Source organism: Marmota monax, unplaced genomic scaffold, assembly GCF_021218885.2.
Source record: "Marmota monax isolate L192 unplaced genomic scaffold, Marmota_monax_Labrador192_F-V1.1 WCK01_AAM20220418_F8-fsc00026, whole genome shotgun sequence".
NCBI classification, from domain to species: domain Eukaryota; kingdom Metazoa; phylum Chordata; class Mammalia; order Rodentia; family Sciuridae; genus Marmota; species Marmota monax.
This window is the reverse complement of record NW_026693108.1, coordinates 4,909,726-4,932,696: the sequence shown is the minus strand read 5'-3', so window position 1 is coordinate 4,932,696 and position 22,971 is coordinate 4,909,726. Positions and strand designations below refer to the sequence as shown.

Sequence of the window (22,971 nt, the reverse complement as noted above, 5' to 3'; positions counted from 1 at the left end):
CACTTAAAAAACTGAACTTCAACATTTAAAACTAAAATATTTCCTCTTTCCATTACCTATGTTTCTTGGGAAATTTAACCATTTCATAAGTATTTCATACATTTACATATGCATGTAATAATACATGTCTACAAGTGTTACTTGCATATATAAATAATATATGTGAATTTCACATGTAAATATGCTATACGTTGATCTATGCTACAGATATTATCTATTATGTGGTACCTATAACACAAATTAGACTGAGGTTATTTAGATTCAGATGAGTACCTTAGACCGTGGTCTGTCTTTCCCCTTTACATCAGCACAGTTTTGGTGTGTTCATGTACAAACTGAAAGCCTCCCTCACCAACCCGACTGACAATGTTAGCCGTCTAAGCACAACTTTTTTTCAAGAACAGTGAGACAGACTGTTCTCTTATTTAACCAGAAAAAAAATTGGTCTGGGTTGCAAAATGCTTGTAGCATTCATTTTTAATGGGATATATGCTGTTGAGAAGCCAGGGCATGTTTGTGGAACCACTTAAGCATGCAGGGACTGCAGGCTGTGGCTCCTCCCTCTTCTGCGGAAGCCACGGACTGGCTTTCCCCAGCTCCACCAGAGTAGGGAAACCTTTACTCACACACTGATTTCAGGATGGACTGGCTGGCCATTTCCTGTTCCACTGGAGATACACACACTGGACTCTTAGCTGGGAAATGTGGAGCTCTTCCTGCTTCTGAAGTAGCAGATTTGGGGTTAATCCTGGGCGAAAGCAGCACCAGATCCCAAGGGGTCAGTGAGCCGGGCGTTCCTGCCTTGATCTTACAGCCATGTGGAATGATGGTGCTATTCAAAGCAATTTGGTGTCCAGAGCAGCTGCAGAGGGGTTGGTTCTTCATAATTTATTTATTTATTTTTGTAGGTGAACAACCTCATTGAATAAGATTTTGCTGTCACGGATGCCTGAGTCTCCTCTCTGTCGTGGGGTTCAGGAAGCCATGCTGCTATGGGCACTGTCACCTCCTTGTGCTGGGCAGGGGGCGGGGGTGTCTCTGAATGGATTGATTCCTTTCCACCCAGGGTGCACCAACCTACTCGACTCTGGGCACCTGGCACTGCCTTACCTTAGGGTGGCATCCAGTAGTCCAACTGGACAAAGGGGCCAGAGAAGACTGCATGGGACTGCCAGATGCCATGTCACTTCTGCTGGAAGGTCAATGGGCAATTGTTGGCTGGTGTCACTAAGATCTTCCCTCAGGGACCTCAAAAAGCCAACTACCCTGTTCTCTGCTGAGTCTCCTTGTGCAGCCACAGTCTAGACCTCAATGGTCCCTGGAGCAGCGAGCTCATTGCTCACTGCCAGGAAACCTCTGCGGACTGGTTCCCCCAGTTCATGCAAATGCTGAGCTGGTTTCCTTAGCCTCCTGGCTGGACTAGCTGTCTCCCTCCCATTGGGTGTTGGATGGGCTCAGCAGCGTTAGTTGCTTATAGAGAGGAGGAGCTGTTTGGGGGGCCTGACTTTGCAAAACTACTGGCAGAATCCAGGCATCTTTACATCTACTCCAGGCCCCTCCCCCCCCCCCCCCCCCCACACACACACACACATTCTGTTTCCTTGCAGAGGCAAATGAGCTTTTGGGAATACACATGAAGGTAGAAGTCAGGAAGAGCAATCTTAAGTGTGAAAGATCTGAATGCAGATACTAACTGGAATAAACCTCACAAGTACAGTATTCTAAGCCAGGTGTGTTGCCACATGCCTGTAATCCCAGCTACTCCAGAGGCTGGTGCAGAATTATAAGTTCAAGGCCAGCCTCAGCAAGAAGACCCTGTCTCAAAATAAAATGGGATGTAGCTCAGTGGTAGAGTTTTACCTAGCATGCAAGAGGTGTGACGCCCAGCACCAGGATTCCAGTGGAAGGTATCACAATCATATAAAGTTACTAAATTTCATTTATTTTTATAACTTATTCTCTTATTTTAAAAATTTTATTCTATACATAGCATCTCTCTTCACATTTCTTCTTTGGCCCAAACTGTGATAAATTTTGCTTAGGATCAAATGATCCTAAAACTAAAGTGGCATTTCTTTTTCTTTTTTTAGAAAAAAAAATTATAGTTTAAAAAGCAATTAAACATAGAAACACACTAGGGAAAATTCAGAAATGCAACATAGTATGGGTGACTATTTTGAAAATCTCTGGGAAGCAGATTTTTTTTCTGCCAAAATCCTCTTTTAATGAGAAAAAATCTGTTCTCTTTTAAAATCCTGCTCAGCTCGCTGGCCACTTTGAATGGGATTTGGGGATCGTTTAGTCTTTCTCTCTTGGAAACTCTCTCAAACGTGAACTTTAAGACAGGAGACACTTCGGAAACTCCTCTGTGGTGAGATCCGCACGCCCATCTATTTTCTCCTGCGGGATTCCGAGTCTCTCGGCGGCGGTGCAGTGGCGCAGCGCGGCCGCCAGGGGGCGCCGTCCCCGCGCGCTCACCCTGCCTGTCACGGGGGAACCGCAGCAGCCCACGGTGTTTTCCCGAGAGGCAGAAACAGAACCTCGTTCTTGTCACAGCTGAAAAATGGGATGCAGAATTTACGTAGAATTCTGAAAATATGTTTCATCTCCGTTGTCAGTAACCCTCAGCGGACCAACTTTTACTTTTGTTCTTTCACTAATTTCCCTACGAACAGATCGCGCCGGGTCTATTCTATCCGTCAATCAAAGGGTAATTTCCCATGTTTGTTGCCATAGCACCCACAGCCTGCGATCCTCCGCTGCCTGGTTTCTTAATCTCGGCTCCCTATTACAGGTAAGCAATCAAGGAGTTCTCTGGGGACTCTAGATGGAGGCGAGGAGGTTGGAGAGGGAAACCCACGTAATTACCCCGTGACGGCTGAGCCCAGAGCCGCCCACCCCCTCGCTCTGCAGAGGGAGACGAGCTGCGACAGCGGTGCATGGTGAGCCGGGGCCGGAGCTGAGCCCACCCACCTGGAGCCCTGCAGCCGGCCGGCCCCACACCGACTCAGGCCTGGGTCCTGCCCTACCACCACGCAGAACTTCCCCCTGATTAACCTTCAACCCCTCCTTTATGATGTGTAGGTTTTGTTCTTTAACTGAGAAACCATAGAGATGGCAGGTACAGTGTCTTTCCTTTTTCTCCTAAAACAGAATCAGAATTAAGCATAGGAGGCTGTGCCCTTGCCACCTGGGATTGGTCATGACCTTCTGTAACACCCTGGGTCAAAGACACTGTTCATCCTCAGAGGTTCCTTCTTAATAAGTTATGGGTTTACTGAGGATCACAGTCACATATAGCAGTGGATGATCAAAATAAATTTCAAACTTTGACATTTAGCACGTGGGTCTGTCACATACACATTATAAAGAAATGGTACACTGAGTGTTGAATTTAATAACAGGTACCAAAATTGTGAAGAAAACGTGTTTATTTAGATAAATTTTATCTGGTCTGAATCTTCTAGTTCACTAATAGCAGGTGCTGAGATTCACTTTTTTAAATGATAGAAATTTCCAGTATCAGTATGTCTCATAAAACAACATGAAGAAGAACTTGGGGTCCCTCCAATTACATATCCCTAAAAGGCTGGGTACAGAGTACTTTGAGGAGAAGTGGTCACAATACCACTGGTTTGTCACAAAGGAGAAGCACCTTGAACAAGATTGTTCATCACTTGTACCTGACAGTGACACTTACAATTATGCACTCACTCAATAGCGGGGACATTGACAAAAGGAATAAGTTGAGAATCCTCAGCATCAAAGAGGGCACTGTCTCTCCCAGGAGCTGCCAATCCTGTGCATTTTAGATAGTGAGGAAACAGCTGAAGTGAGTGTGTTGAATTTGAAGAAAACTGCAACCTTGACTTCAATCCTTGATGATAATTGATAATTTTCAGTATAATACCTCACTTACATTTTTGTGTTATTAAAAAAAAATTACCAGAGGCAAAGATTAAGATTAGCTTGATGCACTCCTCCTCCTGGGATGTGTGGGACGTGTTTGATGGCTGCCACAGAGCCTGGTTTAGTGAAGGGGCTACTGCTGGTGCGTAGGCCATGCTGCCATGAGCCGCCATCCAGGTGGCCTGGGATGTCAGCAGCTAGCTGGGAGTGGGGAAGATTGTTCCCCTGTGTTGAGTCTGCTCGTTGGTCGGTTTGGAAGATGATTCCCTCAATGTGCACTAAGGAGCCTACAATGGCTCATGCTCCCTCCACACATACTTAGAAGACCAGGTAGCCCAGCCTTTGAGCACACTAAGAAGAGGAACCTCTGAAAAATGTGCGACTTGGAGTTTGGGACGAATGCTGAGCACAGGGTGCTCCTCCAGCCAGCCCTACTGCATCTCTGAGCTGATTTCTTCCAAGCTGAAGCTGTTCCCTGGGGACCCTCATGCATTTGGCAAGGTAGCAGTGCACAGAGGAGCACTCATCAGGGACACCCCCAGACCCTGGGGAGACGATATGATCCTGTGTGGTCACAGAATCTCCAGAGGCCTGGCCATCTCCAGGAAAGAAGATGCAGATGCAATTAAGGCATGGAAGACTTTACAAGGACATGGAGGTTTACAAGGTCAATTATCTAAGGTAATACAAGGAGCTAATGAACCTTATGCTGAATTTGTAGATAGGCTTATTCAAACAGCTACCAGAGTTTTTGGGAATACAGAACAAGCAATGCCATTAATAAAACAACTGGCTTATGAGCAAGCAAATCGTTGGTGCAGAGAAGTCATTAGACCATGGAAACATGAAGATTTAGACACATATATTAAATTATGTAGAGATATTAATGAACAAGAGCAAGTCGTGGCAGCTGCAGTAAAACAGGCTTTAGATGCCAGGCCAAGAACATGCTACAATTGTGAACAAACAGGACATTTTAAAAGGAATTGCCCCATAGGAGGATGGTTTAACAAAACTAGGTATCAAAGGAGTAGAATACCGGGTATTTGCCCACGATGCCGTAGAGGGAGACATTGGGCTAATGAATGCCGTTCTCAAACCACCATAGAGGGTACTCCATTATCAAAAAACGAACAAGGACCAGGTGTTTATCCACGATATCGTGGAGAAAGGCATCAGGCTCCGTTGCCAAAAAATGGACAGGGGTGCCCAATGCTCCGGGGCCCAAAACCACAAATATACGGAGCACTGGAGGAACCCAGCAACCCCGTCAGGGTAGTGCCCAGGACACACTGTCCATCAGATCCCTCATCAGACAAACCTGAGGGAGCGCAGGGTTGGACATCTGCGCCTCCGCCAGATCAGTACTAACTCCAGAGATGGGAGTTCAGATCATTCCCACAGGGGTAAAAGGACCTCTTCCCAAAGGAACAGTAAGCTTATTATTGGGATGCAGCTCTTCTACTCTAAAAGGACTTATGATAAGTCCTGGGGTAATTGATCCCAATTATGAAGGTGAAATAAAAATTATAGCCAGTTCTCCAAAGGGTATATCAGTAATTTCACCAGGAGATAGAATAGCACAGTTACTAATAATACCCAGCCTACATGATAAATTTTCCAGTTGTGCTGTAGAAAGAGGTTCCAAGGGATTAGGCTCCACAGGTGTAGACTGGGTTATGCTTTCTTTAAATTTAGATTCTCGCCCCATGCTAAAACTAAATATTCAAGGTCATGAATTTAATGGGCTACTGGATACAGTTGCAGACCTTAGCATCATCTCTCATCAAGAATGGCCAAAACATTGGCCATTACAACAAGCCACTCAAACGCTTCAAGGCCTAGGAGTGGCGACTAATCCCCATAGAAGTGCAATGGTATTAGATTGGAAGGATCCTGAAGGATGTGAAGGAACTATACAGCCATATGTATTGGATCATCTTCCCATAAATTTATGGGGACGAGATGTCCTAGATCAATTAGGTTTGACATTAACAAATAACATCAACCAAAATGCAACCACTATTATGGCTAGACAAGGTTTTAGGAAAGGAAAAAGATTAGAAAAACAAGAACAAGGTATAGCAGCACCAATACAAATAGATCAAGGAACGGACAGACATGGGTTGGATTTTCAGAAAGGGCCATTGAGACAATAAAAATTACTTGGAAATCAGAAAGACCAGTATGGGTTCCTCAGTGGCCCCTGACTAAAGAAAAGATACAAGCAGCCCATGACCTGGTCAAACAACAATTAGCGGAAGGACATATACAACCTTCTGTATCTCCCCATAATACTCCCATTTTTGTCATCAAAAAGAAATCTGGTAAATGGAGATTATTGCAAGATTTAAGAGCCATTAATAATGAGATGGTTATTATGGGACCTGCTCAATCGGGGATTCCTCAATTGTCTGCTTTGCCAAAAACTTGGTATGTTTTAGTTATAGATATTAAAGATTGTTTTTTTTCAATTCCAATTCATCCTGAGGATAGTCCATGTTTTGCATTTACTATCCCTGCACTGAATCATGAAGGTCCTGATCAGAGATATGAGTGGAAAGTACTCTCTCAAGGGATGGCTAACAGCCCAACTGTGTGTCAAATTTATGTTAACAAAGTAATGCAGCCACTTAGAAATAAAAATCCTGAACTACAAATATTTCACTATATGGATGATGTATTATTAGCACACAAAGATAAAAACACATTGCTAGAAGTTTGCTGGGGCCGCTGTGAGCCAATCATCAACTGGCAGCTGGAAGTTTGCTGGCAGCTGGAAGTTTGCTGGGGCCCCTTTGGCTGTGGCTCTCAACAACCAGTCTGAAAACATGATCTTTCCTGTCCAAGACTTTCACAGAACTTCAGGGCAATATGCATGCGGCATTGACCGTGCAGCTCTAATGGCTCAGTAATGAAGCCACATGGAGAGTGGAGGAAGAACAGCAAGGTCCCAGAGGCTCCTAGAGCAGAGCCCTGGTAGCCTTCCACGGAGATGAAGGAGGCACTGTGTCCTGAGCCAGCCACACAGCTCTCTCTTCCTGTGGGGTTCCTTAACAATGTGATTATGGAGAGGAAGTTTTTACAAAACTTAAAAACAATTAAAAATACTAGGTGTGCTCTGGCCCACGTTGTGTGGAGGGAAATGCAATCCTGACTTTCCCTTTCTGTTGGCCTTGAAAGTCTGAGAAAGGAAGTTAACGTCCAAGTGCATCTTTGAGATCCACAGATATGGATGAAGATGAGGAGACAATTGAGGATAAACAGCATCACCTACACCCCCGCCTGGGCTAGTGTCCACATTAAGAACCAGGTGCAGGCTGCCGACCTTCTGCAGGAGAAAGCCACACGCGTGCCCATGACAGCAGACAGCATTCCACAAGACACCGTGCCTTTCCCCAAAGTCCTAGCACTGCTGACACCTCCCTGGCCCATAGTCAATAACTAAGGGCCACAAATTTTGACAGTTGTTAATGGGAAGTTCCATGTAAACCTCAAGATAAATTGAAAATTGCCTGTGCCTGGTGAAATTTATCTCAGAAGGCAAGAAGATAATTTTGTAAGGGGGGGGGAAGGAAAGATGTTGGTTTCCTTCTTCTTCCTCCCTCCCTCCCTCCCTCCCTCCCTTCCTTCCTTCCTCCCTCCCTCCCTCCCTCTCCTTCTCTCTCCCCTCTCTCTCTTTTCTCATTTTCTCCCCAACAGAGAAGGAACATAAAAAATGATCTAAGCATCAGATCTGTAGAATAACAAGAACAACTGCTAAACCATTTGACATTTCAAAGATCACCATCTTGGATACAAGGGCATTTGCCGATCTGTGTTGTTGGGTGCTCTTCTCATCTGTGACCCTTAGAGCAAACTGGCATGGGTTGGGAAGGGCGACTGCTATTGCTGATGTGCTAGGAAGGGTAGTGTCACAGGAAGAATGCATGAGAGAAAGAGCAGCCCACATCTCCTCACCTACAGCCAGGGGTCCTTCCCCCCAGGGTGACATGAGACACCCGTCCATTCCTCCAGGTAGGTCTTAGGAGGAGAACTGCAGGGCTGTCTCTTGCTGGCTTGTCACTTGCACTTAGAACAATATGGCTAATGCACAAGAGATCTGGAAATAATTTGATGGATTTCACATTTGCATCTCAATATGTCACTGTGTTTAAGAGGAGTTTCCTAAAATCTAAGATAAGAATAGAGTTTTCATGTTTGTCTACACTTATGATAGTGTTTTATCCTTAAAACTTGAAAACTAGACGTGGTATGAGTCAAGACATGTAGTTACAAGGATATTGTGTTTTCCAACTATAACAAAATACAGAGAAACAACTTGGATTTTCACTTCACTCTGGCCAAATATCTCATTCTCAATGTTATTGTCAAAAATGAACCACTTTTGTCCTTTGCATCTTACTCTGAGTTATATAATGCTTATAAATATCCAGAAAATGCATGCAGTTGCTGGTGTTTCTCCCCCTCTCAGCCCTCCACGGAAACAAGTAAACATTGTTAATGGGAAATATAAACTCAAATTGTATCTGGCACTTGTGCAGCTCTAACACACAAACCGACATACATAATAACTTATGCAGATATGTTATGCTACTGATACTTAAGATAACATAAAGTTCTCAGAAAATAGACACGGAGACATAAACATGCTAATTTGGAGAAGCATCACCTTAACGGTCTTTCCCCATCATCTGTTCTTATATAATGTAGAGAAAATGCAGGCAGAATCCAGCCCACTCCTAGTCACATGTAAGTGTCTCACTATTGCTAACACGTTCCCTGCAGAATTATCCTCTCACAGAGTTCATGACTGTGGACTCAGTGATAGCGTAGACAGTGGAGCATAAACACTGAACAGTGTTCAGATCATGGGGGGGCGGTGCTTTCTGTGCCTCTATCTGGGCAAGCATGGAAAATTACCAGCTGCATCTTCAAAGGCTGTATGAGTGGGAGGAAGCAGCAAAGCAAGGAAACATCACAAAAGAAGGAACCCCGAGAGACACCGGGCAGAGCAGGCCCGCTCCTACCTGTGCAGATGAAACTGGAGAGGCCTCCGTAGATGACTTCATCATTGTCGGGCAGTATAAACGGACACCTTGTCTGAACCTCCAAACAGTATTGCTTGCAAGGAATTGTCTTTCTGCAGTTAAACTGTGTGACTTCAAAATACTGGGAACAGAGCCAGGCTTTGTAGACAATCTGAAAAAAAAAAAAAAAGAATAAAAAATATGGCGGGGTGACAAGAGCTCTGCCTACAGTAAAGGACATGCTGTACTGCGAGCAGCACGCTGTGGTTTCAAGTGGATCATAAGGAAACCTCATTTCCAGAAAGCATATTTACACAGTGGCAGCTGCATGCGATAAGAGCGTAGCAACAAATTTCTGCAGTAGGAGAAAACAGTCGGCGATTGAGCACTTACTAACTTACTAATGTGCAAGGCGAATTCTGGCATTTGGTTTACCAGATGCGTGTCTTTGGACAACAGTGGATTTAGTGAAGTTTTCAAACCCAGGGATATATAGGGGAAAAGGCAGAATGACCCTGTGGATAAACTGTAGCTATTTACTGCAGTGAGCAAGGTGGCTAGTGATTCCCTGGACCGCGACATACCGTTGACGCCTCTATCGGACACTAGATGGCGCCAAGGTCATTAAAGAAGGGCTCCGGCTGCAGAAGCACCGTCTGCTGGCCTGGCTCGCACCTCTGAGGCGCAGAACAGGAAGACAGGGGCATTTACATGGATGACTCACATCAGATGCAGAAAAAACCTCCTTGGAAGACTGGAAACACTCAACATAGATCAGAAATGACATGCCGTGGTGAGGTTAGGAGGAGGGAAACCTCGTCACAGCCACAGTGTCACCTGTTTAGAGGTTATGTTATCCACGTCAATCTTGGATCTGTGTTTTGTTTTGGTTTTGGTTTTGGTCCTAGGGATCAAACCCAGGGGTGCCACACCACTGAGCCACATCCCTAGCCCTTTTTATTTGTGTGTGTGTGTGTGTGTTTTGAGACAGGGTTTCTCTGAGTTGCTTGCTAAATTGTTGAAACTGGCCTGGAATTTGCACATCTCCTGTCTCAGCCTCCCTCCGGAGTCGAGTCACTGGGATTAAAGGCGTGTGACACCACACCTTGGCTGTTTGGTGTTTATCTAATTGAATGTGATGTGAAAGGAGTCTGTCTTCATTTTTCTTTGTTTTTTGGTAGCTATTCAGAGAAATATTAATTGGGAAAGATGACTTTTTCCTTACATAAAAATAACCCCAATTTAAATTGGAATAAACATTGGCCACAGTATCCACCAAAGGGATGAATCACTGAAATTCAGCCTTGTCTTGGGTCCTTGGCAGTGATGGCTTTTTTTGTTTGTTTGTTTCTAGGTTTTTCTGTTACTCGGATAACATTTTGCCCATTGTGTGCTAGGGAAACATCAATGGTTTAGAGTTCCATGGACACTAAGAGATTAAAAGGTCTAGATAACAATAGCAAGAATAATCAATCATTTGTCATGTTTATTCTGTGTTCTAAGCATGTTACAATTAGCATGTAATTTTTGGCATATAGTTAAAGTGTAGCTATTAGCCCCTTTGCTCAAGGGGATAAGTGGAAAACCCACGATTTAAATTTATATTCTAGAGGACTCTCAAGGTCATGTTCTTAATAATTTGTCTATGTTTAATTTGAAAACTTTCTCAAAGAACTTAGGCAATCACAGGGAGTTTTTGGATATACCCAGAAGCAACATGTGTGCTCCTTTTCAAAAGGCGCTTGCTAGAAGGAGGATTGCATAGAATTTCTGTTCTTAACTTCCAATTAATTTCATTAACATGAAGTTATGTTCTCTGGTCAAGATGCCTCCACAAGAGTAAGATGGGATAAATGTCAATTTCAGATCCAATTTTAGATAGCCAAAGTGATTCTTATTTGCTAAGTCATTGTCAGTGGTCCATAGTTACCCATATAACCAAAAACAGACAAATAATTCCTATTCTTGTAGGTCTTTTGAGTGGGTCCTAAATGTAAAAGTATACAATGAAAATTTTCACCAGAGAAAAAAATGCTCTCTTGGCTGGGAATCCCTTTAAGAGTCCTTAAATTTCAGCTGGGAAGGTGGTGGGAGTGTGCCCAGGCACTTTGTGACAGGTGGAAGTGGTACCCCTGCATCATCAGAAAGGGGCTGGAAGCATCTGTTTCAGAAGAAGAGAAAATAAAATGGGTTTTAATCATTCTTTGGGGTTAAAGTTTGAATTGAAGATACTTTGCAGAATACCACTTGATATGCGTGTGATATAATGTGAAATATGAATATATGATATAAACCGAGGTGATCTAAGACTGGTCTGTGTTCACCGTGTGAATCTTGGTTCTAATTACCTACCAGGTACCGGAGGGGTTTGGGAATGGTTCTGTCTACATCCTAACAATAAAGTTCCACTGTAAGGAAAGCTCACATTCTGGGAATTTTAAAGGGATTCCCAGCCAAGAGAGCATATTTCTGAAACTCTAAAGCCTAGAGTTACATTGTTCTAAGGTAAGATTTTTCTTTTAACGAGTATACCTATGTAATTTCAGTCAATTCCATGTATTTTCATGGGCCTTGGGGTGCATGTCCCCACTCTTGCTCCCCATGGGCTTTGACAGAGTCAGGATGGTGTCCCAGTGGCCTCTCGTGAGCATTAGGGACAGACAAGGTCTCTGGGGACACAGACTAATCCTCTTTCCCAGTCTTTTCCTCTGCATTGTTCTCTTGGAACAGAACCATTGTTCTTCTAGTTCAATTTGTATGGAGATTTTTCACTCAAAAAATGCATAAGGGATCAAAGCAGGTGTTATAAGCAGGAGGTAGATGGTCTGCCAGAAAGTGGCCACTGCTGCACAGCTGTCTGGGGCACTCAGGCCTCGCACCATATCCAGCCAGGTCCCCTGCATGTCAGTTCCTGATCATCCACATAGCAACATTTGAACACGCCGCCAAGAGCTCTCATCTGACTATTAAACATTTTCTAAAATTTGAGTTCTAGGCACAAGACATGTCAGAAAGCAACTGGAAGAAACAGTGAGAATCAAAACAAAATAAAGACAGGAAAAATATTTTATTGCTACTTAAGAGACTAAGTCTGGGCTGGGGTTGTGGCTCAGCAGTAGAGTGCTCGCCTCACACGTGTGAGACCCTGGGTTCGATCCTCAGCACCACATACAAAAATAAACAAGTGAAATAAAGGTGTTATGTCCAACTAAAACGAAAAAATAAATATTTTTTTTTAAAAAGAGAGAGACTAGTCTGAGAAATAATTTTTCTATAAATGGGGATTCATCTTTTCTCTGTGTAGACATGTTTCTGATAAAAGAGACAAGGCACACATACAGCACATTTGCTAAAACATTCCAGAGGTAACTGGAAAAGCTTTGCCAGGGAAGTAAGAAAATTCTTCTCTAATCTAGACAAAGATTACTTGAAACGTGAAATACTGGGTTAGCAAGACATCTGGAGACTGTCATGTGGAGAACAGAAATGGCTGCGGACGCGCAGTAACTGGAAGTAGAGAGGGGCGGCTACCTGCAGATGCCTCAGTATCTAAGGAGCTGCTGGGTGCTAATGACGGTGGCTTTTTTTTAAGTGTAGAAACAGAAGGTAAGAGTGAAAACAAATAGGTAAATATTGGCACAACATAAAGAAGCGCTTTCTTGCCAGAAGAGATGTGTTGGAATAAAATGGTCTCTCTGCTGAGGCACTAAGCTCTCTTTATGGAAGAGCTCAAACTGACTTGAAATTTCTGGTCAGAAAACCTCCAAGAGGACTCTTGGGTGAGGAAGCTGAGAGAAATGAGTGGCTCCAAGATACTTCTAACACGTTTCTAGAAGTTTCTGAAGGAGGGAGGTTGATAAAATTGGATGTTTTGTGGTGGCATGGAGCTAAAAGGAAAACACTTTTTTCTTTTCTTTTTTTTTAGGGGGGGGTACTGGAGATTGAACCCCAGGGTGTTAAACCACTGAGCAACATCCCCAGCCCTTTCTATATTTTACTTAGAGATACGGTCTTGCTAAGTTGCTTAGGGCCTTGCTAAGTTGCTGAGGCTGGCTTTGCACTCATGATGCCCCTGCCTAGGGTTTGACAAACAAAAGCATGTGACAAGAAATGAATATACTTGCTTCATATCATTGGAGCTATTTAGTACAAGGAGGTAAAAGACCTTCTCGATCATAGATCAGCCTTCCCCTACAGGAAGGCTCTGGACATGCCTTCTGATGGCTCATCTGTTGAGAACCTTTCACAAAATGCCTACAATTAGCATTTTTTTTCCTAATAGGAGGCCAGATTATCTTTACTTTTTAAATATACTTTGTTTCCCTCTCCAAATCCATATCTATATCTTAGAGTTAAGTGGCAGATTTATATTGCAAATATGTGTTAGTCTGCTGAGAAAAATATCGTGCTGGCTACAAATTTTTAGTACAAAGAAAAACATCAGGTATTGGCAATGGTTGTCCTCTTCAAACCAAGAGGTCCCTTTCTCATGTCCCGGTTCTTTCTGATCTGCCACATTTGTTGATGCATTTTGTTAGGTCCACTTCTGTCGGCTCCACTGCTTTGCTGGCCTGTGTCTGGGGCCACACATTTATGAGCTCTGGTCTGCTCTGGCACCTGCCTCGGGCTGCTGCAGTTAGGTGCTTAACGCATGCGACAGTTTTGAGCAGGTGTGGAGCTCAAAATCAGCTCCCCTTCGTGTCCCTGAACGCCTGCTGCCGGCTCTGCCTGTGTCGGTGTCTCCTGAAGGCACGTGCACCCAGAAGCTGGCAAGTGTGGTACTTTCTGAGGGGAAGATATGAAACCAAAGCACTGCCTGAGGCCCAGCCAAGTCTGGGAGGATCTGCAGGGAGGCTGAGTGCTGAGGCCCTGGGCCACCAGAGGCAGACAAGGGCAGCACACGGTATTTCTGGCCCCCTCCCTGAAGAAGGCTGCGAGCGCCTCCCTGCTCTGGGCTGTGACCCACTTTTCGGATCCTGCTGTTACGCTTGGGCTTTTCCCTGGTGCCGCAGAGCTCCCTGAGCCCCTGCAGCGGCCCCACATTCCCAGGTGCGCCCACGCCCTTCCCAGCACCAGGCTGAGGCCCTGTGCTGCCTGTGGCCGCCCTGCAGCGGCCCCACATTCCCAGGTGAGCCCACGCCCTTCCCAGCACCAGGCTGAGGCCCTGTGCTGCCCGTGGCCGCCGGCGTCCACTCACACAGGGACACAGCTGGTGTGGCCCCACTGCGCCAACCTCAGCCGGCCTGCTGCCCAGGACAGGCCACGTGGGGGCCACAGAAGCTGACTGCAGAGAAGGTGCCCAGCAACGTGCAGCCTGTGCTTTCCCAAGGAGAGGAGGCGTGGCCCAAGGCTGAACCTGTGCCCAGGGGAGAAGGGAGACCGAGAAGAGTCTGCCAGCCCCTCAGCAGGCTCAGGAGAAAGAGTGCCCTACTTAGGATCCCAGCGGGCTTGCTCCCTCTGGCCCTCCTATTCCACCTCTTCTGTCCCCCACCTTCTGTTCTTTCATCTCTCCCTCTTGATCTCGCTGTGGTTGGGCTCCAGCAGGGGCCTCTCCATTCCAAGCTCCCCGGCCCAGCTGCTGAGTCAGCCATTCCCCATCTGACCTCTGGCCAGCACTGACCACGGTGGGCCCAGAGAGGGAGCCCCCCGACTTGGCGACTTGCAGTACCCTGGCTTCCCTCCTCCTCCCGCCCGCCTAGGCCTCCCTCTGTGTGCTGTTGTCTTGGGTTCTTGTCTGTTTTCCTCCACAAAATGTCAGTATCACTTAGGCCCCAGATCTGGTCCGCAGTCCGCCCTCATGATTCATTTGTTATCTGGGAGATAGTGAGAGCTCCATCTATTTCCAGTGCCATCTCTCTCTCTCTCTTTCCCTCATCTGATCTGTTTCAGTTAAACTCTTCAACATCTCAAGTTCAGGACAATACCAAGTTGGAATCAGCATCTTTTCAGAGGAACCTGGGAGCTGCCCTAAGCCTCTTCTGCACTCTCCACGACTCCATCCCCCTCTGTGGGGCCACCCCTCGACCCCTCTGATACCTGGACACCTCTTCTGCTTTCCGCTGACACCTGCGCTCTCCCATCACTGCCTCTCCCCGCCCTGTGCGCTCTGCCTTTGTGCCCTGCACTGTGAGCTTGTCCTCAGCTGCAGTCAGAGGGATGTTGGCCTAGTTCATTGATTTCGCCACTCCAGGTGTCATCCATCCCTGAGGGCACCAGGGAAAAGTGCAAAGCCCTCAACAGCCTCAGAAGCTTAATGACCTTTGTCCTGCTCTGCACTTCAGCCGCATCACGCCATTCCCATCCTTTCAGTGGGCTCTCAGGCTGTGACAACTGACGGGCAGGTCACTAAGTGTGCCTTGGTAGCTCCTGCCTGAAGGCACCTCCCTCCAGCTTGGCCTGCTAAGATCTCATGTCCTGTGAAGCCCTTCTGGATGCCCTCCTCAGTCCCCATTTCAAGCCCCTGAATGGCATTCCAGTGGACTTTCACTGGCCCCCTCTTGCGGCTTCCTTTCTGGAGTGGACACTCTGGCAACCATCAGAGCCTTGTGCCTTTTTGTATCCCTGGTGCTCTGGATGTGCCTAGTAGAAGTTTACCTTCAGGGGACTTCTCACTGGGAATTAGCTGCGTGCCTTTGGGTTTGCGTACAGAATCCTGTAATTGGTGAGGGACTGCCAGGCCAAGACTCTGAGGACATGCAGACCCAAGGCTCCAGCCTTAATCGAAGGTCCAATAAATGTTAAAGAAATAGAATTTCAAAAGCCCACTTTATATAGCGAATCTCTCTTCCAAAAAGATGCCATGGTCCAGGTGCCCAGTGCAGGGTGGGCCCAGGTACAAGCTGAGAATGTCCCACACAGCAGAGGTGAGGTGGGTTGCCACCCAGTGCTCACAGGGCCTAGCAGAACCTCAGGGAGCAGAGATGAGCCTAAGCTTGATCTTTAAATGAGCACTGTGATTTGGTTGGAATTATGGCAAAACAGGGTCGTTGCTCTAATTCATACCTTCCAAAGTAGTTCTGCCAGACCTCCAAAAAGGAGTGTTCGCAGTGGTAGTAACCTAAGTTTAGCTCTTTCCTTTTGGGGTAAGGACTCTGAGGGAGCTGTCCTCCCCTGGTCCCCGTGACTGAGACAACATGGTGGGCATCTGAGAGGAAGGATGTCCCTTCATGGAGGCTGCCGTGGCACCCTGGCCATCCAGGTAGCTGTGGTTTCTCCACAGCCTTTTCCGAAGATGGGACAAGGCAGGAGGAAATGCGCAGCTCCTCCTGTGGATGGTGGGCACCTGGGGGACATGGTGGCAATGCAGGGCCCTCTGACCACACTACCTGTGAACCCAGTCTGCTGATTGTCATGAAGGTGGCAGGGACCTGCTGCGATTCGGGCAGTGAAAGGACAGCGAGTGAACATGTCCACGCACACCCTCTTCCAGTCTCCACGGCTCAGGCTAGCTGAGCATGTTGAAGAGGGTTTAAAAAGCGGTGAAAATCTGTCTTGTGAAGAAGAGGAGATGGAAGTGAGTCTCAGACCCATGCTGAGGCCAGAGGTGCAGAGCACGGGAGACTGTCGCCTCCACGGAGAGAGGAAGTATGCATGAGGCTGAGGCAGGAGGGTCGCAAGCTCAAGTCCTGCCAGGGCAATTTAGGAGACCCTGTTTCAAAATAAAAAATAAAAAGGGCTGGGGAGGTGGCTGAGTGGTAAAGTGCTGCTGAGGTCAACCCCCACAAATCTCCCCTCCCTGAATCATCATAAGACATTTTCCCTGACTCGAAAAATAGCCCAATTAAAGGAAGCAGGTGAGCCACGTCAGGCCGAGCGTGCTGGGGAGAGAGCGAGGTGCACAGCAGCAGGGGCCTGCAGGTTTAGGAGAAGAGGCATCCCACAGGAGGGAGGGAGCGAGCTGGGCTTGAGACAGGGAAAGCCGGGCGGGAGGGATAGTGTCACTGAGGATTGGAGAGGGAAGAGGTGACACTAGCAAGGAAGGAGCGGTACATGCTTCACATCCCGGTCATTGTACCAGGTGGGTTCAGCGCTTCATCATGTGACATGGGGCTCTCACTCTCAGTCTACACACATGGAAACCAAGGCCCGGGCACCTAGCAATCTGGTCTGAATGAGGAGGATGAGCCCATTACCCTGCCCACACCCCACGTCGACACCAGCCAGGAGTGAGCAGGTGTTAACGCAGGATACTCTCAATAGAGGTGTTTGTGGGTCCCAGGAAACCCCTCTTCTCAGGTTGGGCTTTGGAGATCGACCACTCTCTGTCTACTCTCCACAGCTTAATAAGACACTTCTGCAACTGTTACAGGCACCTTTCCATAATGAAATATGTAAAATACAGCTAAGGATTCTTGCCTGTGTTTTTCTTAACACAGGCTTGAAATGCTTTAAACCCTGGCATAAGCAATGCTATTGTTGGTGAGGAAGATCAAGAATTTTACCTGGAAAAAAAATTTTTGCCTGCTACCAGAATGAACAGCCTCCTCCAACTAAGCAGCTTATTTTTCTGGTCCCAATCCTAAGTCTGCACCCCTCCCCCCACTCTGGCTACTTCTCCCACAAACATTTACCCAACCATTAAATTATGTAGAAATGACACTAAATTATGTATGTTTTAAATAGGATGCTCCAAACACTTTTAATACTCACTCCATAAATTTAAAGCTTTTGGTACATTTCCCTTACATAAATAGGTATTTATAAAGCACATATACAAACTATTAGTGTACATTGTAACACAGACACAAAGTATAAGTGTTTGCACATGTGAATGATGGAGTAAATGTGATGGTATGGTGCCCGTCATGGATGGCCACACTCCACTTGGAAGCCTGCCTTAAGTTAAATGGCAATTCTCAACTTCTAAGTGCTGAGTGACGTCATGCAATTTGCCCAATTATGTTGCACAAACAAAACTGAGCATTTGCTTGGATTATGAAGGCCAAGTTTAATGAATTTTATCTGACTAAACAAAACCACAAAGAAGGCAAGAACCTAGTCTATCTTAACTCAGCAGTGAATATCACAGAGTGGGGGCCTGGCCTTGGGCAGGGCTCCGACATTGTTTCTTGAATGAATGGATGAATGGATGAATGAAGGCATCCAGACACTAACTGAAGGGGGCTAACACAGGCCTACGCAGACTTGTCCCTGTCTTCCTCTTTGTCCTCCTCCTGTTCTTCTTCTGATGTAGGAAATACTGGGCAAATAAGTATAATTTTGGATACGCTGCAACATTTTTCTTCAATTGAAGATAATATTGAGGTTCATTGCTGACATAGTAGCAATGATACTGGTGATGACTACAGTTTTTTTTTTTTTGTCCTGGTTAGTATGACTTAGCACTTTCTAGAACCACAGTAATATGTATATTGTACCACAATTACATATTGAACCACAGTATGTAATTGCTGACACAAAACTTATTGGTATTGTATTCAAATGATGTTAGATATGATCATATGTAATATATGTGTATATCATATTTTATATCTGATCAGATGATTAGTTGAATTCAATCACAATGCAGTGTTTACTCATTTCATGCATTCTTGAATGTTTCACCAGTTTTGGGTACAGCAGAAAAGGGAAATGTGAAATTTCCTCAGTAAATACTGAGATTAAGGACCTCTTAGAGCATGCAACTTGCTAAGAAATTAAACCACATTTCTCCCAATGATACGATCAAGATGTTTCGTGTAAGACAGAAATAAATTTCAGTCATGCAAACTGGGACAAAAGGTTAAGTCCAAAGGTGGGACTTGATGTATTCCCTAAAACATTTCTAAAGGCAATTTTTAATCACTTCTTCTCTGTATTCCATTCATTCTCTACTGTCGTATCCTGGTGAGATCAGTGAAATAAAAGGCATGTCCTGTTTAAGAAGTGTGTGATGCATACCAGGGAGAAGTAGGTGTCAGGCTTTCCACAGAGCCAGCGTGGACATCCCGCCAGTGCGCTCAGGAGCGCAAACCAGGCAGAGGATGCTTTTGTTCCCACCTCTGCATAAACAGAAAACAGGTGCCTCTTACCCCAATCTGTCTGTGTCACCCTGAGCTTAGTATCCATCAAAATATATAATTGACATAAAGTGCTGTTCGAGATAATACTAAAATCACCATTATTGAAATCTATTATCAATGGAATATTAGTGATGATTAGTAAAAGTGACCATGGAAGGTGCAGCTTCCGAGCAGACGGCGACGGCGCTGGTGTTTGGATGGCAAGGCAGTAGCATTTTATGCTCACAGTAAAGTCTGACAAATTGCATAACGATGCTGAAGCGTGCCTGAATTAAACTAAGAAAGCATTTACATCATTATGTAAAACTGGTAGCATAAAATCTGGACCTTGAATTTTAAGATTTTTCTGTTTTGAAAATGCATGTTTATATCCATCATTAAGATATGCCACTGAATATACCAATGCTACTTCCATGTTTTGACATTAGATTGCATTAGTAGCCCAAAGCAATGCTGAAGGATAAAAAGCTCCTAAGTGTGGGTCTGCACAATGCTTCACATGGAGCCAACGCTCTGCCTCCACACTGTGTGTGGCTATGCTGACCACCATGTGCCCTGAATTGAACACTTTAATACATTTTTCTTCAATTGAAGATAATATTGGGGTTCAAAAAATCATCATAAATGAAAAGCAATAGAAATGATAAAGGTTCACTACTTAGTACAGGCAGTGATAAAAACTGCTTGCTAATATACAGATCTGAAATTAAATGTGGGCTAAAAACCAGACCAAATATTAGGAATTAAAAGATTACCCCTATATAAATAAGGCAGTATCTATAATTAAGATATTGATTTCTTTATGCTTTCTCATTGGAAAACAATAATAATACAAAAACAAATGGAAATAAAACATTCTAAATAAAAATGGGAAGATTCAGGCAGCATTTAAACCCTAATACTGATCAATGAATGGGGAGGGGGAGGACAATCCAGTATGGAAATGGAATAGACGTAAGGTATACAAAGACCCCAACCACAAAGGGAACTTATCATTCAACTTCCTCTTACTAGAGGCATCTTATCAAAAACCCCTCTGTCTGTTCTCTTTCTGGAACCAAAACTGAGCTACTCTTTACGTGTGAAAACAAAGGGACAAAGAAAACTTACTCCTTGCCATGAACACTTGCCATAAACATGCACATTCCTAAACTCGTCCCCTGGGTTGAATCATGACTGATGGAGGTCGTTTTTCTGAGAGTCACTGACCTGCAAGCAAAACAACTGACCACAGTGGCTGTCTGATCTGGCATGTGGGGTCTGAGGCCCCTGAGTGCAGACAGCGACCAGGGGAGGATCTGAAAACATCGACAGCGATGCAGTTTGATTTAATCCTTGGAACTTAGAAATCTCTGTTTAAAATTGGTTTGAGCCAGGAAATATCCTCTACATTTTCTAACATAAGAGTAAAATAGTGCTAAGTATGTTTTTGTTTATTGGAATATATAAATACTTTGATGAAAATTCTTTTCTTGGAAAATTAACCAGTAGACTGTGTCCCTCCTACAGTATAAATGTCAGAAATGACTAAAGACAGATTCTCACTCAAAGCAGAGTAAGTGAGCAGGTGCAGGACAGGGGACCCTGAGGCTTGGCCTTCCCAGATCTCCAGGGGAAAGCATGCACCTGGGGCTTCCTGACTTCCTTCCTAATCCTTATCCACCTGAAGCAATGAGAGTGACGGTCGCAGCAAACAGCCAACTTTGACCCTCACGGTGGACATGTGAGCCAGAGGAGATGCTAGCAGAAACGGTTGTTGAAAGTATCGCCTTCCTGAATAGTAACACACCTCCTTTTCCTAAGAATGTGGAAACATGAGCCCAGAAAATTTCGGGCCTTGACCCAAGTGGCCAAGCTAAGCTGCAGAGCCAGTTTTAAACCCAGACTGTCTAGTGGCCTCAGATATTTGGCCACAGTGACATGACTGCTAGATATTTTGCATTCATGGAATTGTGCTGTGTCTACATATTGTACCAGCATAGCCATGATGTCACTAGGCATGTTGTAGGAGACAGTCTCATGCTATATCATTCCAGGAAATTTCTTTTTGCAAAATATATTAAAAGTATAAACTAAGCAAATCAAGGTGCCATCAGGGTAAAGGCAAACTCCTTGAGACCCTGTGTGATTATCACCCATTCTCTTCCTGTTGAAGTCAGTGCTCTGATCCCCCTCTACCCATCTTCTGTCTTAGGAAACTTGAACACTTTGGGCGTGCTTCTACTTTGAATATCACGTGTATGTAAAATCTTTTTTTTTTTTTTTTTTTTGTAGGAAGGACAGTATGAGCATCCTCAGCTGCCCCAATGCAGGCCCATTCAGTACCTCCGAACCCTGCGCTGGTGGCAGAGAAGCTCTGCCGCTTTCCCTTTGACTATGATCACATTATGGTTTCTCTCCTCTAGACTTCCTGAGAAGGACACTGGATACTTCCTGTGCAGCACTGTGCCTTAATCTCATCCTGTCCTGAGTGGCTTTAAATAGTATGTGTACAACTCTTGAGGCAGATGTGTAAATACCATGTCTGTGGAAGTGCTTTTAAAGCATCTACGTGGTGATCATGAGTGATCCAGACCTTCTGAGCAGACCATCTTGATGGTTTGCTGGAGTTTCATGGAGGTAGAATTTTTGCAAGGTTGTGTGGGAGACAAGAAAGCCTTGTGGCGAACACCAGCAACACCCCCACAGGTGCCAGTCTTACATGGTGATTGACAGTGAAATGGAGAAGGGAAGGAGCTCTCAAGTGGGACAGCCTACCATGTGCCGGGGGAGTGTTCATGTCAGTGTTCAGCTTATTGCCTTGGGTTTCAGCCAGCAACACCCCCCTCAGGATGTTAGGGAGGTGGGAGAACCATACCTGCATCAAATCTTGTAGAATCAAATCCTACAAGACTGCTAACGACAGGAATTGCCAAAGGCCCCTCTTTCAAAACATGAGCTCTTTGTGTATAATACCTAAGAGCAGAATTAATGGAATCAAGTTTTTTTTTCCCTTTAATTTTTATTGTTGGTTGTTCAAAACATTACATAGTTCTTGACATATCATATTTCACACTTTGATTCAAGTGGGTTATGAACTCCCATTTTTACCCCGTATACAGATTGCAGCATCACATCGGTTACACATCCACTGTTTTACATATTGCTATACTAGTGTCTGTTGTATTCTGCTGCCTTTCCTATCCTCTACTATCCCCCCTCCCCTCCCCTCCCATCTTCTCTCTCTATGGAATCAAGTTTTTGATTAACTAATTAATTCTACCAACATCCCCCAAGTGTCTATCATATGAAACCTAGAAGCCAGCAACATTGGTGAAAGCAGAGGACCCACTGTTGGCCAAGCCATATTTACCAGGTAATTTAGATCAACAGTAGTGTCATCAGGGATGCATCCCAACAAGGGTCAATGGAAGCTGCAACCCATTAAACCCTATTTGGAAAAATATATAGTGAAAGGTCATGAGGTGCATGGAATTATGAACATGGAACCTGCCATTCCGCTGAGCTGGTCTCCTTACTGCCAAGTAGAGTCTGGTTCATCAAAATCCAACCCTCAAAGTACAGTGCACACCTCTGCCTGGGAGCAGAAACTGTGATACATACCACTCAGTATGTTCTCTTGCCACATTTATCTCAAGTATATGCCAAGAAAGTAATTCAGTCCTTTTGAGCTGTTTATGTTGTTATTGGGAACAGCACCAAACACATATGCAAGTTGAAGGGCTTGGGTGATTCTTGTTGTCTGTGTGCCAAGCCCTCCATTTCAAATATTAAAGTCTCTTCTGAAGATTGATTGTCCTTTATGGTTTAAGCCAATGCTCCACAGAAGCTATGTCATTGGAATGCTTTATAAAATTTTCTAATATTGTTTTTCTTTTATCTCCCAGAATAATGCTAGTGGAACTAAAGAGATCTCAGATAAAACATAAACCATATTTTAGACACACACACTCAACTATATTCAAGTAATACTAGAGCTTGGTGAACATATTCATTTTGGATTTCATTAA

The 22,971-nt window shown here is 44.9% G+C and overlaps 1 protein-coding gene across 2 annotated transcripts in view; it reads right to left on the bottom strand.

The window, feature by feature from the left end:
* Nalf1 (NALCN channel auxiliary factor 1) overlaps positions 1-22,971 on the bottom strand; it is a 560,272-nt gene that overhangs the window by 18,342 nt on the left and 518,959 nt on the right. For both annotated transcript variants that reach the window (XM_046454928.2, XM_046454927.2), the window contains exon 2: positions 8,940-9,111. In XM_046454928.2, coding sequence (XP_046310884.1) covers positions 8,940-9,111 — 172 coding nt within the window. The remainder of the gene's footprint in view (positions 1-8,939; positions 9,112-22,971) is intronic.